This window comes from Nothoprocta perdicaria, unplaced genomic scaffold (genome assembly GCF_003342845.1).
Source record: "Nothoprocta perdicaria isolate Ctin4 unplaced genomic scaffold, notPer1 scaffold_2, whole genome shotgun sequence".
Taxonomy (NCBI): Eukaryota; Metazoa; Chordata; class Aves; order Tinamiformes; family Tinamidae; genus Nothoprocta; species Nothoprocta perdicaria.
The window spans coordinates 7,684,039-7,701,488 of NW_020455204.1; the positions used below are offsets into that span (position 1 = coordinate 7,684,039).

At 44.1% G+C, this 17,450-nt stretch overlaps 2 protein-coding genes across 3 annotated transcripts in view; both read left to right on the plus strand.

Moving 5' to 3' along the window:
* The window catches only part of SBNO1 (strawberry notch homolog 1), a 30,522-nt gene extending 20,946 nt beyond the window's left edge, over positions 1 to 9,576 (plus strand). For both annotated transcript variants that reach the window (XM_026037673.1, XM_026037674.1), the window contains exons 21-32: positions 1,124 to 1,259; positions 1,657 to 1,769; positions 1,872 to 1,943; positions 2,375 to 2,474; positions 3,128 to 3,202; positions 3,483 to 3,629; positions 3,708 to 3,802; positions 4,011 to 4,103; positions 4,554 to 4,691; positions 5,237 to 5,313; positions 6,087 to 6,280; positions 7,058 to 9,576. In XM_026037673.1, the coding sequence (XP_025893458.1) occupies positions 1,124 to 1,259; positions 1,657 to 1,769; positions 1,872 to 1,943; positions 2,375 to 2,474; positions 3,128 to 3,202; positions 3,483 to 3,629; positions 3,708 to 3,802; positions 4,011 to 4,103; positions 4,554 to 4,691; positions 5,237 to 5,313; positions 6,087 to 6,280; positions 7,058 to 7,200 (1,383 nt within the window). In that variant the 3' untranslated portion in view covers positions 7,201 to 9,576. The remainder of the gene's footprint in view (positions 1 to 1,123; positions 1,260 to 1,656; positions 1,770 to 1,871; positions 1,944 to 2,374; positions 2,475 to 3,127; positions 3,203 to 3,482; positions 3,630 to 3,707; positions 3,803 to 4,010; positions 4,104 to 4,553; positions 4,692 to 5,236; positions 5,314 to 6,086; positions 6,281 to 7,057) is intronic.
* A 7,524-nt stretch (positions 9,577 to 17,100) lies between these two features.
* Positions 17,101 to 17,450, plus strand: part of CDK2AP1 (cyclin dependent kinase 2 associated protein 1) — a 14,817-nt gene continuing 14,467 nt past the window's right edge. Inside the window, exon 1 of the mRNA XM_026037743.1 lies at positions 17,101 to 17,328. Within this exon, the coding sequence (XP_025893528.1) occupies positions 17,262 to 17,328 (67 nt within the window). The 5' untranslated portion in view covers positions 17,101 to 17,261. The remainder of the gene's footprint in view (positions 17,329 to 17,450) is intronic.

Here is a 17,450-nt window from a genome sequence, read left to right on the forward strand (position 1 = left end):
GAGAGGACTTGTTCACTGTTGGGTATTTTGTTGAAACCTGTACTTCTAGTAGCCCTGTCTAGCATGTGTTTGCAGCATGCTTTAAAAGGCCAGGTTGTAGCTCTTGAGGGCAAGGAACAACTAACTTTTAAGGTTTTGACCCATTTCTTCTTGAAATGAGTGTGCATGTGTACCAAACCTGACATTCTTCAAAACAATCTTTTAAACATACGCTGATTTGTTGCGAGGCAGATACACAGTAATCAAAGACATAGATGATTTATCTCTGCCACCAAGATGAAGTGACAGAAAAGAGAGAAAGGGAAAAGCTCTGCCTGCTATGAGTGGGAGAAAGGCTCAGGGAGAGGCTGAAGGGAAAGAAAGGGAGATGTTTACCTTCTCAAAGATTGAGAGAAGTAATGTGCTGAGACTGGTAGCTTTTATCCTCTGAAAGAGGATAGAGTAATGGTAGAATTGCATAAAAGGTGGTGTTTGATTTTTGCTGGTTTGTTTGTATATTATTTTTTCTTCTGGGACCTTTTTCCTAGGATTTTTTTTGCCAGTTTTGTTTGCTGCTTTTCCCAGTGGCTCATTTAAGATGTGTTACCACAAGAGGGCAATTTGAGTAAATGTAGCTGTTGCATGGAACTTCTTTAATCTGTTACTGTACTTTATGGAAATACATTTAAGTGACATGTGCAGTCCGAACACTTGTATACTTCAAAAGATATGAAGAATGGCCATATACTCTTTCATGTACAGCATTAGCAGTAACTTTCATACTGTCCCTCACTAGCATAGCAAGTCTCTACTGTCCCTCCCCTTTTTACTTCAGAGAACATCGACATCAGAGAGATTTGCCCTTTGGAATGGCAAAACTGCAGCAAAGTGCCATTTTCCAGTTCACAGAAGGGTGTTTTTGATAAATGAAGACCACTCCTTTTGCTATTTATTAGCATTTCTAAGACAGAGCGCCCCATTCTTCTCTTCCTCCAACACCTTCCTTGAGATAGTAAGACCACATGATAGTGATAGTATTCCCAATCAATATCAGTAGCAGTTGTGGATTTAATATTTTCCCTGCTGAAAACTGAAGCTTTATCTTGGATTTAGTGCTAACTAGCAATTTCTTTCTTAATAAAAGAACATAGCCATAATCTCAGAGGCTGCCAGCTCTGGTATCTCACTGCAAGCAGATCGCAGAGCTAAGAATCAGAGACGAAGAGTTCATATGACTCTGGAGTTACCGTGGAGCGCGGATAGAGCAATACAACAATTTGGTAAATACATATATTAAATATATTTTAAACATCTTCAGCAAATTCAGTGGCACTGAACTTGCTGCTGATTTATGGAAAATAAGATTGAATAACCTCTTGAGGACTTTTCCAATCTTCTTTACCCAACTTTCAATAATTTTGAAAGAAATGTAATGAACAAAACTTTACAATGTGACTTAACTGAATAAGTTCCGTGTTTGAAGCCACTGTATGAAGTTGCCACAAATACTAAGTATCTGTGTACACATTCCTGTTGTGGCATATCCAGCACAAATTATTTTCAGCAGGATTAAGTTCTAGCTACTTCTTAACTGGCAATGGTTTGGAGATGTTATGTTTCATTAGAAATGTGCAGTAAAATGAGATTTAATAAATGTGTTTCTACTTAATTGTCTAGGAAGAACTCATAGATCCAACCAAGTAACTGCTCCGGAGTATGTGTTCCTAATTTCTGAGTTGGCAGGAGAGCAAAGATTTGCATCTATAGTTGCAAAAAGACTGGAGAGTTTGGTAAGAGAGTTTCAAGAAATCTGATCCTTCATTTGAGAAAATACAGTTTTTAAAATCTTCTTTTTTTTAATTGGATTTAATTACAAAGGTGTGTCTTAACAGGGAGCCCTCACTCATGGTGACAGACGGGCTACAGAAACTCGAGACCTCAGCAGATTCAATTTTGACAACAAGGTGAGGGGTGCATTTTTTAAATGAAAGTTCATGCTATATAGTGCTTATATTTCACAAATGGTCTGTAGAAGACATGTTTGCTTCATGTGCAGTGAACTATTTTACTTTTTTTGAGTTAGTAAGAAAACAATCCTACTTTGGTTTGTCAAACCAATGAAGGCACAGTTTGTTATATAAATCTAAGTCCTAAGCATAGGATATATGTCCTTTCGATCACAATTAAAAGATGAATTTGGTGATTAGAAGTTAAAGCTACGCTGTTCACTTGCAATGTAGCTTATAACTGAAAAACTAGTAATCTCCACCATTTTACTGTTAAACAGTAGAGAGAAGTATGTTACTGTGAACTAAAAGTGCTTATTGACACGTGTGCTTGGGACTGAGGCACAAACACAGAACACACTTTTCAAGGAACTTTCTCTCTCATGCAGTATGGAAGAAATGCTTTAGAGATTGTTATGAAATCCATTGTGAACTTAGACTCCCCAATGGTCTCTCCACCTCCTGATTTTCCTGGTGACTTCTTTAAAGGTAAGTATAACTCACTGGATGCAATTGCTGCCTTTTGATCATTCTTCCGTGTGCAAAATGCAAATAACTTTGGTGGGATAAAGTCTTACTCCTTTTTTAAACTGGTTAGCTGGCTCAGGTCAGCACTCACCAGGTGTAGTTCCTGTGCACTGCAGTGGATGTTGAAATTTGGGTATGAGACAAAGTATATGAAAATCCTCAATTTAAGTCAAGTACTGCATATTTGACTATTTCAAGTGGTTTGGAGCAGTGGTAAATCTAGATGAGTCACTTTGACAGCTGTCTTCAGTGGAGGAGAATACAAGAGTTCCTTCTGTCTTTAGTCAGAGTATTACATAAAGTTCTCTAATTCTCCCTTTATCAGTTGTAAGATCATTCTCCTGTGTATTCATGTGTAGTGCCATTAGTAGCTTTTCTCACCTGTGTTGGTGTCGTCAGGCTTTTGTGCATGTTTGTTTTGTGGAAGGACAGAAGGCAAAGTTCTACTTTTCATATCAGTGTCAGGTAAAAATCACAAGTGTTTAGGGGTTGGTCAGAAGTTTTGGAATTTGTTCAGAAATCTTGTTTCAAGATTTCTGGTTTTTAGTTACTGATTTTTTTTAATGGTGAAGCAGCTGTGGTCTAATTTTTTTCTTCCTTTGCTCTTTTCTTAGATGTTCGCCAGGGATTGATTGGTGTAGGCCTAATAAATGTAGAAGACAGATCTGGAATTCTAACGCTTGATAAAGGTATTTGGGTTTTTTGTTTATTTTTCTGGGTCTTCAGAATGTTAAGGAAAATCACTTGTTCTCTTATGAAATAATGGTAGTGGTTCCTAAGCATGAGAATTGAACTTGCAACTGTGTTAAAAGAGGTGGGGGGAAAAGAACTTCTGAGAACTGGGAATGTTTTCCTTGCTTCAGAGAGAATGCACTTGAATATTGTTTTTTGAGAACTGACTGAAAGCTTGTTTTCAATGAATTTATTCTCTTTAACCTGATATACTTTTTTCTTTTCCCTCTCTTTAAGATTATAACAATATAGGAAAATTTCTGAATAGAATTCTTGGTATGGAAGTACATCAGCAGAATGCTTTATTCCAGTATTTCTCTGATACGCTAAATGCAGTTATTCAAAATGCTAAAAAGAATGGAAGATATGATATGGGCATCCTAGGTGAGTGAGTGATTTCCCTGTGCTCTTGTACTTACATAAGAGAAAAGAGCAGAATTAACTCTATCCTTTCTTTTTAAGATTTGGGCTCTGGGGATGAGAAAGTAAGGAAGGCAGATGTTAAAAAGTTTCTAACTCCAGGATATTCCACCTCTGGACATGTAGAGCTATACACCGTAAGTTATTTTGTCTTTGTACTAATAAACTTCTGGTTGCTGTTAAGTTCTTAAAACATTGCAATAAGCTGAACTTAGACCTTTTATTGAGCAAGGAGTAAGTTCTGTGCCTTTCGCTGGACAGTAGTGTTGGTGGTGTTGTTCTGTTTCTATTTCCATAACTGTTCCAAAGCATGCCCTTATGTGAACATCCCCGCTTCTCTTCTAGATCAGCGTAGAGAGAGGAATGTCTTGGGAGGAAGCAACTAAGATTTGGGCGGAACAGACAGGACCAGATGATGGCTTTTATTTATCCCTACAGGTAACATTTTTGCCTCTCAGAGTATGTTTAGCTAACTTGTTTTAGACCTCTCCAAATAAAATGTATCTTTTTGACGAAAATGTGAGGTAGAAGTCACAAGCGTTAAAAAGCTTTTTACAAAACTAAGCAATATCATTTTAGGATTGATGTTAATTTTCTTTCCAACTCTTAATATGAAAGTAAGTTCTGAACAATTAAAAATTGATGGAATTGTCAGCCTAAATGAATACCCTTTATTTAAACATGTATCAGGAAGACGGATGCCTTTATAATAAAGGAAACGTGAAATGCTGGTGGCAATTAGTGAGTGCTGTCTTCTAAAGCTGCTCTCATAGTTATTTTTAGTACATACACACCGTTAACCTACAAAGAAAACAGTATAGAATCAGTTAAGGAAGATATTGTTAGCAAACCTGAACTTAAAATTCCTTTTATTTTTTTCTTTTCCAGATAAGAAATAACAAGAAAACAGCTATTCTAGTAAAAGAAGTGAATCCTAAAAAGAAACTTTTTTTAGTGTACAGACCAAATACAGGGAAACAGCTCAAGCTAGAAACATGTGCAGACCTGAAAAAGAAATATAAGAAGGTAACCTTTGAAGTTATACTACCTTTATATTTAGAAGAAAATAGAATTAAATGTATCTACTTTAAGGATCTAGCAAGAGCAGGTCAACCTTTTGCAAGACATGCCAACAGGCTATTGAAGCAGTGACGTGCAGTGTATTCTAAGCAATGATTCTGAAGGCTTAGCTGCTTGCTGCTGTTTTCTCAAATAGCAGATTATTTTCTTTAGAGGTGGGTAATAGACCTGACGCTTCTATTAAATTTATAACAGCATTAAAATGTTTTAAGAACTTGACAACTTAAGTTGATTACTGGAAAAGTTCTTGGAATCTGATACTGTTATTGAGAGGGTTCTGCTCTCTCCCAGCGTTCTGCTCATCCTTATGTGAGACTTTGTTTCTGTTGGACAGTCTAAAATTGTGTCTTACTGTAATGACTAAATAGATGGGGGGGATGTTTTTGTACTATGCAAATCTCGACATGGTTGCTTTTGTCACGTCTCTCCTATTTCTCTTCCCTTTTTTTCCCTGTCACCTCTTATTCTTCCCCAACCCCCTAAATTTTTAGGTACCTTCTGAAGATGCTCTGCCACACTGGTTAGAACAGTATAACTCTTCTGCAGATACCTGCACCCATGCTTATTGGTTAGTATTTGTATCCATGTAAATGCTTTGAAACCTTTTGGGTAAACAATTTGTTTAATTGCTTCTGTTTTCTGTAAGTCCTGTGAAATCTTGTGTTTCTCACGTAAGGAAAATGAAGTCTCATGATAAATGACTAAGCTCCATCCTTTGAGTGGAAACACTGTTACGTGCTTGCCCTTAAAGCTCTAATATATTAAGAGTGCTGATGCTAAATTTCACTCCATTAGAAATATAATGACCTGAAAGTATCTCATGGTAGATGTCTTGTGGGGTTTTTTGTTTTGTTTTTTTTTTTTGTGGTAAGATAATTTAGCTATTACTTGAGGGAAAAATAGTTGTGCTTAAGCTTCCTGCAGAGATTAGATGTTCAGAAACAGCTACACTTACATCTGTCTTAAGGGTCTTTCAAAACTGTGCAGCTGGTTCAGTCCAACTGGTTGAAGTGTCAAATTGTTGCCAGAGTGAAATCTACTGATCAGATACCAGTCTGTTATGCAACAGACTGAGGTTTTTCAGGTGATGTGAACCAGTGGTGACTTTGGCTTAGAGCTGTCTCTTCCTTTTGAAGATATGCTCCTACATAGGCCAACACTTTCCTAAAGCTTTCACTTTAGAAGTGTTTTGTTACTGTGGATAAAGTTACCCTCATGTTCCTGCGTCCTTGGAGCACTTAGTCTGAACTCCATTGAATATGTGTGGAATAACTTTGTCTCATTGAAATGAGTATTTTGTCTTCAGCATTCTTCTTACTCTTCTTTTCTCTCCTGCTTTAGGAGAGGCAACTGTAAGAAGGCAGGCTTGGGTTTGGTTTGTGAAGTGGGACTCCGCTGTCGAACTTACTATGTCTTGTGTGGTTCAGTATTGAGCGTCTGGACAAAAGTAGAAGGCGTTCTAGCCTCTGTCAGTGGTACAAATGTGAAAATGCAAATAGTTCGTCTAAGAACAGAAGATGGGCAGAGGATTGTAGGTAAGTGGCTGGTCTGCTCCTTAATTCCAGTGCGGGGGAAGGATCTTGCAACTTGCAAATCACTCCAGTTTGAGGCTTAGGTAGAAGACTCTGCACTTACAAGAGAAAAGGAATGTGTGTATATGCTTCAGAGGGAGGGCAGGAGTACAAATGTACAGGAATATAAATACAATACAAATCCCTGTAGTGAAGGTGCTTTTCTAGAGTCAGATTAAATAAGGAAGAATCTTCAGAAGAATGCCTGTTCTCTCTGCTTGTGTTCAACTTGTCTGCAATAGACTAAGTATGATTCAAGTTCACTAGTCTAGGATGATTATTACATTCTTCCTTGCTGTTTTTCTTCTGGGGGAAAAAAAATGTATTCGTGTCATATGTAGGGTCATGGCTACTTCTACTCTAGTGACATCAAGATGTTGAAACAAGGTGTTCCAGGGTCTCTTGTTCCCTGCGTGTAAACTTTTATGTTCTTGTATCTTCTGTTAGATTAGAAAAGCAAAAAATAGCTATGATCTGGTCTTAATGTTGCATGAGGGAATGCAATAATAAATCAGTCTTTAAGGGGAAAATAACTACTACTTCCTGCCACTTCATGATATAAGATCTTCTGATTTGTGAAGTCTCTTAGAAGCAGAATTTGTAGTTTTACTTGATTCGACTTGTGGTAGAAATTGTCACTACCGACTATTGCGTAAATTAAATGATGGAGTCATCAATCTCAAGTTTTAATGAACCAGTTGTTTGCATGCTTATGAAACATGTGTGATTTGCTGTCCTCAGGTTTGATCATTCCTGCAAATTGTGTGTCGCCCCTCGTAAACCTCCTGTCCACATCAGACCAGTCTCAACAGCTTGCAGTGCAGCAGCAGCAGATATGGCAGCAGCATCACCCACAAAGTATCACCAATTTCAACAACGCATAAGAAGACATACCACAGGTGTTGACTTTGGTGTTTGAGGAAAAGGCTGTAAAAGCATATCACTTGCATAAAAATCAGGGACAGATTCCAAAGAAATATAACTTTTTCAGTTCGGTTGTGTGCTCTCAAATACTATGGGAATAAAGAGATCTAAAAAGGTTGGTAGAACTGAAAGCCAGCAGTTGTTTATGGTGGTGCATCTGTCTTTCCTTATGCTCTCTGTAGTGCTTCCTGTTTGCTTTTACTTTTGGCCTTTTAAGCTACAAACCACAATTTGTTTGAAAATGCTTGAAAATCCCCAAGCAGGCTTTATTTTTATCTTGTCATACAGTGCTCAGGGTTTAACGCAGTGCATCAATGCCATTGCTGTGGGAGATATCCTTGAATGCATGTATTGAGTATATATATAGAAAATATATATTGGGTTTTTCTCTTCGATTTATAAGTTTATAAAAGCATGAAACCTAGAGGTTGCACATCATGCATTCAGGTTCCTTCCCAGTTTCTGTTTGACAGTGCATGTCTTTGGAAACGGGCATGGACAGGATAAACACACACAACAGGAATTCAGAGAGAAACACAATCTTAGTTGTACAGCATTGGTTATTGCATTTTTATAGTGTTTATACCCAGGCGTTGCATTTTTTTCTGGTTCTCTCCTGGGGGTTATATATTTGAGTCTACAACATGTTCTTTTTGTGATAAAACATCTTCAATTAAAATTAGTTCATTTTTAATGTATTAATGGTATTTCTAATGTGTACCGCGAAGACGGCTGGATGCCTCTTTTCCTTAAATTGAAGCATTTCCTTAATCCGAGGTGGTTACGGAAACTTAAGTGCAAATTCACTTCCATCTCGCATACAATCTTATATTTTTTACTTCATTAATGTAATTTAATTTGTCACTTGTAAGATGAAACCTTACTTGAGCTGTAAATTAGAGAATGGGAAACACTTGAGGGTTCCGCTGTATGTGCTGTTTCTGTTACCCAGTAACTTGAATACTGTTTAATATGTTGTAAGACATTGTAGAGTTTATCTGGAGCTGTTTAAAAGAAATTGTAATGTACAAATGTGAATAGTCACTTATCTATAATATGGGTAAGTTTTGTTTTGCCTATAATAGTAGATGTTTATAAGAAAGTGAAGGACAATGTTTGTCATTTCTTGCTTGCACAGGTTGCACTATTGAAAAATTGAGATTGTATAAACCTGTCCAAAAAGCTACAAGATAACAATCTTGTAGATGTCAAATAAAAGTTATTGTACTAACAAGAAGTGGAGTCTTGTTTAGGCAATCACCGTATTCCAAAAGAACTAACAAGTTTGTACAATTGGAATTCAACAGGACTTGGCATGTTCCAGTCTGCTTTAACCAGGCTTCTGTCTTGCAGGCCAAATGCTTCAACTGGTTAATGAGGCAAGGGATAAACTGTGTTAAACCTTGATGCACATGTTAAGTAAGGTTCACCTGGCAGCCTTACTTGTGCAGTAATCCATTGCAGCACGTGTCACTTCTGTAAACATTCAGTGAGCCAGATTCAAGTGTCACGGAGTTTTTTTGCCATGAGTAACGGGGGCCAGAAGTTCCATGACTTCAGGCCGGAGTAAACTCCGCTGCATGGATGACTTTGCCTGTAGTTTGGTTAACGCTGCCCGTGCCAGCACCCTAGTGCAGTGGCAGAGCTCGGGGCTGGGGACAAGTGGCCGCTTTCCTCAGCACTGCAGTCTGAAACGGTCCCGGGAACGACTTCCACACGCACTCACGACTATGTGGGAATTCCAAACTAAGTTGGCCTCCTTGCTCTTGCTGTAGCAACTGCTGTGTTTGTCTGATGCCTGTGAAACGGGTTGTAGATGTCTTTGCTTTTCTCTTTCTTCCTTTGCTTTCTCGTTTCAATAATTCTGGTGGCGAAGGGGAGCTCCCCTGACTGCCGCGTGGTACCGCGTGAGCCGAGCTGCCCCGTGCAGGAGCGCAGGCCCGGAGCAGTGTGTGGGTGAGGATGCTCATGCGTTGTGCCCCCCAGCAGGGCTTATTTGGCATCCAGTCCGGGAAAAGGAAGGGAAACTGGAGAAATACCTTGACAGGTTGCTGTTGCAACAGGCTCTTGCAACAGCTAACTCTTACCTTAATGAACTTCATGTTTTTTCTTTTTCCTGCTCCCTTGGACTGTAACATTGTAAATTGAACCTTGATCTTCAGTAAATTGGTTCTAGGAGTAGTAAGACTCCAAGAGTAATGCTGTATCTAGTGGCTATTTCAATACAGTTTGATTCCAAAGTGCTCTTCTTGGCCTATTGTGCTAACTTTGCATTGAGCATATATTGAATATTCTGTGACCAAACCACACCTCTCTGTCTTGAGCCTTGTGGTACATACTGCTAATTCAAACCCTTTTACCTCCCTCTGGACTTGTTGCCCTCCCTGGGAGAAGGAGGGAATCCTCATTAGAGGGAAGATCTGTAGAAATGCTTCCTGTTCTGGTAAGGACACCCCCAGCTTGCTCCCTTTGCCTGTTGCTGCTGTCCACGTCTTGGTTTTGTCATTCATTTACTAACAAATCTACATCATGGCTCTAACATCTTAAAGGCTTTCATCAAAAAAAAAAAAAAAAAAGTTTTATTATTATTTCTTCTTGAAACGTTGACGTTACAGCCTTTGGTTCCTGGAAAGCATTAGTGCTGTGCACTTTGCATGCAAGAATTGCAACTGCAATTTTGGTAGTAGTTTATTTCTGCCTTGGCTGCTGGAATTGATAACCGATTAAAACCGGGGGGGAGACCAGAACTAAGGACTACAACTAAATGCAGGGATAGGAAACCCTGTTTGGGATCTTCTTGCACTGAGGGTGAAAGCAAGACCAACAGTCCTAACTTCTCAGGCTAGGCACCAATATTCAGCCCCTGGTTTTGTCACTTGGGGACACTCGGCTCCTTCAGACAAATTGCAATTTGGAGCAGATGCAAAATGTAAAAAGAGGTCTCATCATGGCCAAAGCTAAATGTATAGTAGTGATAACTCCTGTGCTGAGGGAGCCCTGGAAGCTTTCTGTGGAAGGGAAAGATGCTAAATATTTTCTATGTATATTATATATATATATTAATTGACTTGAGAATGGAGGGGAAAGGGCTTTTTAAAGCTGCTCAGAGTCTGAAGTTCAACCTGTTAGCTGGTTTCAATTCCATGCTTAAGATGCACCTGAGGAGCAAATGCAATTGTAGCTCACCTCAAAGCCTGCTCTTCATAGCACATTTTCATTTATTTTTTTCCTAATGCGCTCCTAGCAACACACCTCTCCTAAGGACTGATAATTCCCCGGAGATGCCCATTGTGTCCGTGTGTGCAAATACTTCCTTTGTAAATGAAGAAAGTCCTGCAACCTGTAAACACTTGTCAATTATCAACAATTTTGTATTTTTCTTTTGCATCTGGAATAAGTTTTGTTCAGATCCCATCATCATCTGTACATATATAGAAAGAATATGTATGTATATAGAGATGTTAAAGGCTACTGAATTATTGAATGTAAATAACTTGGGTTTTTTGTGTGTGTGTGTGTTTTTTCTTTTATTCTTTTTTGTTTGTTTGTTTGTTCATGACCTTCCCAAGATGTAATCCTATTTTCTCAACTTTCTAAACTGGCAGTTTGTGTGTACTTTGAAATATACATAGCAAATATAAAACTTCCGAGGGATGTCTGCATACATTGTAGATGCTATACGTTGTTGTCCTTTTATTTCAAAACCATCAGTTGCCCATCTTCCATGGTTGTTTTGATGCCCTGTGTTTTTATTCTGCATTTTTAATGTCTAATGCATTTTGCAGAGAGAAATTGATTCCTGATGCATTTCAGTGACTGGTACTATTCACTTTTTAGTGCTTGTATCAGAAATATTGAAATATAATGTTTTTCTTTAATCTTTTCAGCACATTTTAGATTTTAAGATTAACCCTAGAAAAAAATCCAATTTAGTATTATCTCCACTAATGTATTTAATAAGTTCCTCCAGCAAGACTTTGTTATGGAGAGCAAGAGTTTTACCACCGAATAGGTGCAATAGCAGGGCTATTTGAGCCCACGCAGCTCAAATATTAAGGCTCTTCAAAGGGCTCTGGGGAGGCTGCTGGTTGATGGTAGGGAAGCTGCTGCGGGAGCAGAAGGTGTCCCAGGAAAGCTGAGACCTGCCCTGCAAACCTGCAGAAGGGGAGTTTGAGTTTCCTTATGGTTGAGGAAAGGAGGCGTTTTGATGAAAACACAAATATTGAGATCAAAGTGTTGGATGGGAAATCCCTTGAATTGTCCCTCTCCCAGTTAGTGCTTAAAAATAATCCATGGGCCGGTAGCACGGACCGGCCCTTGCCCTGTGGCTGCGGCCAGGCGCCGCTCCCTGGCCTTTGTGCTCTGCGAATTCCCGGGCCGGAGCGGCAGGACAAGCGGCAGCCGTGTCCCCTGGTCCATGGAAGCAGAGCGAGGAAGGTGGGGAGGTCCCGGAGCATCGGTCGCGCTGCCGGCTGCAGCCCACGGCCTCTCCCAAAATCCCAGCATAGAGACGCTCCAAGGTGATGGTAACGGGGAAGTTTGGCAGCCACAAACAGGCACCGGTGCAGGAGGAGACACGGGAAAGCACCAGGGCTGATGCTGGATCCCTGGCCTCCTTTGCTGCTCCTTTACTGAGCAGCAAAAGGGACAACTCCGTGGGGAAAAACAGGAGCAAGGGGAAGAAAATAACAGCAGTCCTGGTGTTTCTCAGCTGCAATTGCAATGGTGAGGGCAGGTTCCTTTTCAAAGGCTCTGCTGAATGGGCAGATGAATAAAAAAATAGATTTTTTTTTTTTTGTCTAATTGGCTCTGCTGTTTCTGAAGAATCCTTTCCAAAACTAGAGGCTCCAGTAAGAATCTGGAGCAAGAACTGACCAGGTTTGAGCTCAGGCCAGATCAGGATGATCAGTTATTGATTTTCGTTGTCATGAATGGAAGCAGCAAGGCCGCCTGGTGCTGTGCGTGTGCCCAGTGCTGCCCGTTCCCTCCAGGAGAGGAACAGAACTTGGGTGCTGCAAGGAGAGGCCAGAAGGGATGGGCCTGGAGCACCTGGCCCATCTGGGAATACATGGAGATGTAGCCAAGGCTCTCTGCTTGAAAGAGAGCTGCAGTCCTGAATCCTCTGGCTTTGAGCTTCGTTGTGTAGTGACGGATTTTGACGAGTGTTTCTGAACGTGGTTGTGCTCGGGGCACGGCTTCAACGAGCCACGCGACCCGCAGAGCAGCAGTTCGCCTGCCTTGATCGGCACCGGGAGTGATAAAGAGAGGTTCCTCCTCACCTTTGATTGCATGTATATTTATGCATCTCCTTTCGGGGGAGAAGAGGATGACTTTGGTGAAACGCCAGGTTTGTTTGCAAACACACAATGGCGTTTTTATTTGCCAAGTCACCTGATTTGGCTTTTTAGTTATTCATACAACAACCCCCCTGCCCCACACCTTTAACAGTCCAACGTGACAGAAACCTCGAGATGCGAAACGCTGCGGTCGGATCGTGGCTGTTCTCCCGTGTCGCTGATCCCGACTGGAAGCGTTTGCCAGCCCTAGGGACCTGGTTCACGGCAGACACCCCCTGCAAACGCCGGCAGCACCGAGCTGTGGGCGCCCAGCAAAGCAACAGGGGCTGCAGAGCTCCAAGGGACGCCTGCTCCAGCCACCACAGCTGCGGAACACAAGGAGTCCTCTACGGAGTTCCTGTTATTCATCCCCCCCCTTTTTTTAATATAATATTAAATAAATTAAACTGGCTACTACTATGTCTTCCCCTCCCTCCCCTTTAATTTGCTATTGTGGAATTTACCCACATTTGTTGTTTGTATCTGCAGTGCCTTTCAGCGGCGTTTCTGCCCATGTGAAGCTCGTTCATTGTCCCTGCGTCTCCAGGATCCTTTAGGCTATTAGAAGTCATGTTGCAATAACGCAAGCATCTTTCTCATATTATTACTATTATTTAAATCAATTACAAAATCTGGAGCTTTAACCTCTTAGGGGATGCAGGGTATTTTGCTGGGGAATTAAACTGGCCTTATTGGTAGTTATGGGCCGATTAATGGCGTCCTTTGAATACTAACCACAGGAATCTAAAAGGAAGCACAGTTTATAAAAGTGTATAGAGATTGGAAAGTATCTTCTTTGTGAAGAGAATAGTCTGCAACAAACAGGCTAATCTAATCCTACTTTCGTGATTCACTTGGTACTGACTGTTATTCCCATTTTCCCCAAATCTGGAGAAGTGGGGATGCCAAGTTCTCAGCAATAAATTAAGACGCCCAAACCTCGGAATTTTAATTCTTCATTTTCCTATAACAGAAATCTCTTACTATACTCTGTAAACAAGAGAGAAATGCTTTAAGCGAGCAGTTATTTTAAAAGAGGCATTTGCTACTCCTCAAAGATGCCGGAGGGGTAGCTAGCGAGCTGACGGCCTCTAGCCTTGCAAATCCAGGCCTTGTTTCCAGGTTCCGTCCCCCACATCCCGTCACACACTTATAAGCTGCCAGAGGTGACGGTGTCTGCTGCGTTTACAGTGAATTTCAGGGCACGAAACAGAAAGAGCTTTACTGGGTGAGCGGAGCCTGTTTCCTCCATCAGGTCACAAACCAGGGTGCAGCTGATGGTGTTACTCCAAGGTGAGACCTGCTCCGAGGAGTTTGGAGGCAGTGGGAGCCAAGATGAAGCGATGAGGCAATGGAGAAGACCAGGGGCTGCAGCGGGATGATGCCGCCCCGCACTGCGGAGCCTCCCCAATCCCATGGTGGATTTGTGAACCTCGTGCTGGAAAAAGGCTGTGCCTGGCTGAGCTATCCGGCGGCTGCCCTCCCTGGGCTTTCTCCCTTCCTCTTTCTCTCAGCTCTGCTCCCTTGGAAGCTCCATGGTCCTTCCTCCCATTTTCAATCCTTGGGCTTCGCTTCCATCTTTCCTTGCTCCAATGACCACCAACGGGATTAGGGCTTGGCTCCCACCGGGTTTCCAGGCCGGTGTCGCAATGAGGCCCCAGGCACGGAGGAGCTGCGGTCTGGACCATCTGCCTCGAGCTGTCTGCAGACTCGGGAAGCGCTCCCGGGATGGGTGACACTGGGGAGCACTGGATCCTTCAAGTGTGATCCTTCAAGGGTGATACTAGGGAGCGCTGGATCCTTCTCCAAGCTGGTGAGGGCAGAGGGCAGCGGGTGGCAGTGCCCGGCCGGGAAGTGGCAGGCAGGACAGCGCCAGCCTCGGCAGCCCATTCCCGCGCTCCAGGCCATGGAACAGGTTCGGGAGCTTTCCCAAACAGGGCCGGGATGAAAGCGCAGCTCCAGGGCTCCTCCGAGAGCCGCCCGCTCCGGTCCTGGGCACCCTCCTGGGCACCTTCCACCACCATTAAAGACACGGCGCTGGGAGGGCGTTGGGAGCCTAGGCCTTAGGCAAGTGGAGAGTCCTGCAGGAAAACTGCCACGATGGGGCTGGATAGGTGCGCACGCTGGGAACCACGGCTCCAGGAGCAGCGAGGATGGGGATATGGCTGGGATCCAGTCCCATGGGTGCCCTCCTGCTCCCTCCATGCTCAGAGGGGTTCCACAGCTTCATTCACCCCCTCTTAACACACAGAGCGGGGCTGCATCCTCCCCCTGCCCCTTTCCGTTGGAATCCGGTTGGTTTTGACACTGGTGCCAGGGCCAGGATGCAGAGGAAACCAGTCCAAAGGGAAGAGCTCTGCTTGGAAGCTTGGGAGCTTGGAAACCTCCTGCTCTAAGGGGTCCAGCGAGACCCCCGGACGGGGCTGCAAAGGCGAACGCAGGGCAGCGTGTGCCCCCAAACACCCCACGTCTCCTCCGGCACCTTCCAAGCTCCTGGATCTTCCCCTTCTCGCACAGGCCAGAGCAGCACATCCCGCTCCGAGGTGGAAGGAGCTGGGAAACATCCCGGCAGCCCACGGGCAGCACTGGCAGCAGTACAAAGGGCTCCAGAGGAGGAGGAGGAGGAAAGCAAAGCCGGGAGGGAAAGACGCTCCCAATAATAATATGGCATCTGGGAGGAACCCAAGGAAATCGGGGAGCAGGGTTGGGCTGGTAAAAAGTTTGTCTGGGAGAAGGGGAAAGGCTGCTTGGAACAGCTAAAATTTGCACCCAAAGAAGTTTCTGCTCAGGAGTGCAGGTTTCTGGTTATTTAAATATAAACTACTTCCAAGGAAAGGGACGAAGTGCCTTTCATCTCTGCGACAAGCAGGGGACAGCTAGGACACCCACAACTCCATTTATTAAACTTGACAGTGATTAATTACTCTGAAATTAATCCACAAGTTTAATGTCTTGCATACGTCAGAGCTGTACCAGGAAAAGCTGGGGTCTTGATGTCCCATCTTTCCTTCTTTTCATTAATTTAACCCAAGATGACAAGGAACAAGACAGGTTTGCAGTCTCCAGGTGCAGGTCTCCAAGAGTTTCAGGGCATCAGAAGTGAGAAGATGAAACCAGCAGCGGGGATTGTGCATTGTCACCTGGCAGAGCAGACACAGAAATCTGGGCATTGCTGGGATCCCATGGGTTGCTGGTCGGGATGGCCTTGCTGGACCGTTCCCTTAAACCTCCCACCTACAGAATTCCTACAGAAACACCACATGTTTGAATCATTATAAAGCTGAAGCAAAACTCTGGGGGTCTTGTCCCCCACAGCGCTGCCCCAAGAGCAGTTTTGTGGAGCTGGTGCAAAGCCAGGAGAAATGGGATGAGCTCTGAGCGCTCCCACCACATGCCGACTCTGTGTTCCTGTGGACAGAGCTGGAGCAATGGAAAACCCGTGTGGCAGAGCGGCACATCCCACTGGCGAGTTTTTGGGATGCAAAGTGTGGCGTTTGCAGAGCGCTGCTTTTTAGCAGCGCAATCTTTCGGGATGCTGAGGGGAATTATGCAGTTAAAGCTTCATGTACCAGTGTGGAAACACTGTTGTTGAGCAGATAACCCCGTGCCGGAGGCGCCGGCTGGCCAGAGCGCTGAACGGTTGTTGCAAGGGTGGTTTGTGCCATCAGGATGAGAGCTGGAGCCGGGCACAAGGAACATAGATAAAATGCAACGGAGCCGGTTGTGTTCGGGTCCGTGGCACCAGTAACATTGTGGGACATATATCGCAATGCTTCCCTGATCCCAGTGGGATTTCCCAGCAAAAGATGTGCTGGGGTGGCCACATGGGCATAAATCTAGAGAAAGAGGGCAAAACCCACAAAAGTGACCATGGGTACATTCAGGGAGCAAGCACAGCCGAGGGTCTCACAGCAACAAGGATGAATTTTGGAGAGGGCGTTAAAATTCAGAAATAATTATTTTTGGGGGTGAATATGAAGAGAGGGGGTGCATTTTGCCGCAAGGAGAAAACGAGTCATTCATGAGCTTTCCATTTATTTCTTTTTCTCAGTCCCGCCATTGCCGCCATCCACTATGAACCTTCATGCTTCCAGCAAGCCGGAACGAGAGGTTTTAAATAAATAAATAAATAATCAAGGTAGATTTTTATTTTCCCTTTGGTGGCATGAGCAGATTTCCGTTAAAATCCCGGGGTGGGCGCGGGCAGCGATCAACAGGTATGTCCCCTCCCGGCCGGGCGCCGTTCAAACGGCGCCAGGGAGAGGCGAGGGGCGCCCTGCGGGGCGCGGAGCGTCGCCCGGCCGCCAGGCCGCCTCCCGCCGCTCCCGTTTTCCCCCCGAAGTTGAGCCAAAACTTTGGGAAGTGAATTAAACCGCCCTCCCCTTCCCCGCCGCTTGCCCGACCCGCCTCTCTCTCCCCCCCGTCCCCTCACGGAGGGCGCGCGCCGCCCGCCGCCGCCGCCTCCCTTCCCGCCTCGGCGGCCCCCTCGCGCGGCGCCGGCCCTGAGGGGAGCCCGCGCCATTGTGATGTATGGATGATATATTGCATTGTGGGTGTCAATATAACTGACGGCCATATTTGCCGGTGCTGCTCCTGCTGTAAACAACCCAAAGTGTCTGGGAGACGCGGAGACGCTTCGCTGGATCTCCGGACGCTTCTCCTCCGCCCTCGCCGCCGCGCTGGCCATGTCGCTGGGAATGTCCTACAAGCCCAACTTGAACGCCCACATCCCCGCGGCTCCCCTGGCCCCGGGTAAGTGCGCGGCGCCCAGCGGCGCGGCAAGTTTGCGAGGCGGCGGCACCTGGGGGCGAGCGGCCGCGGCGAGTTCTTGTGCAGCCCCGCTATGGCGGGGCAGCGGCTCCGCGCCGCCATTA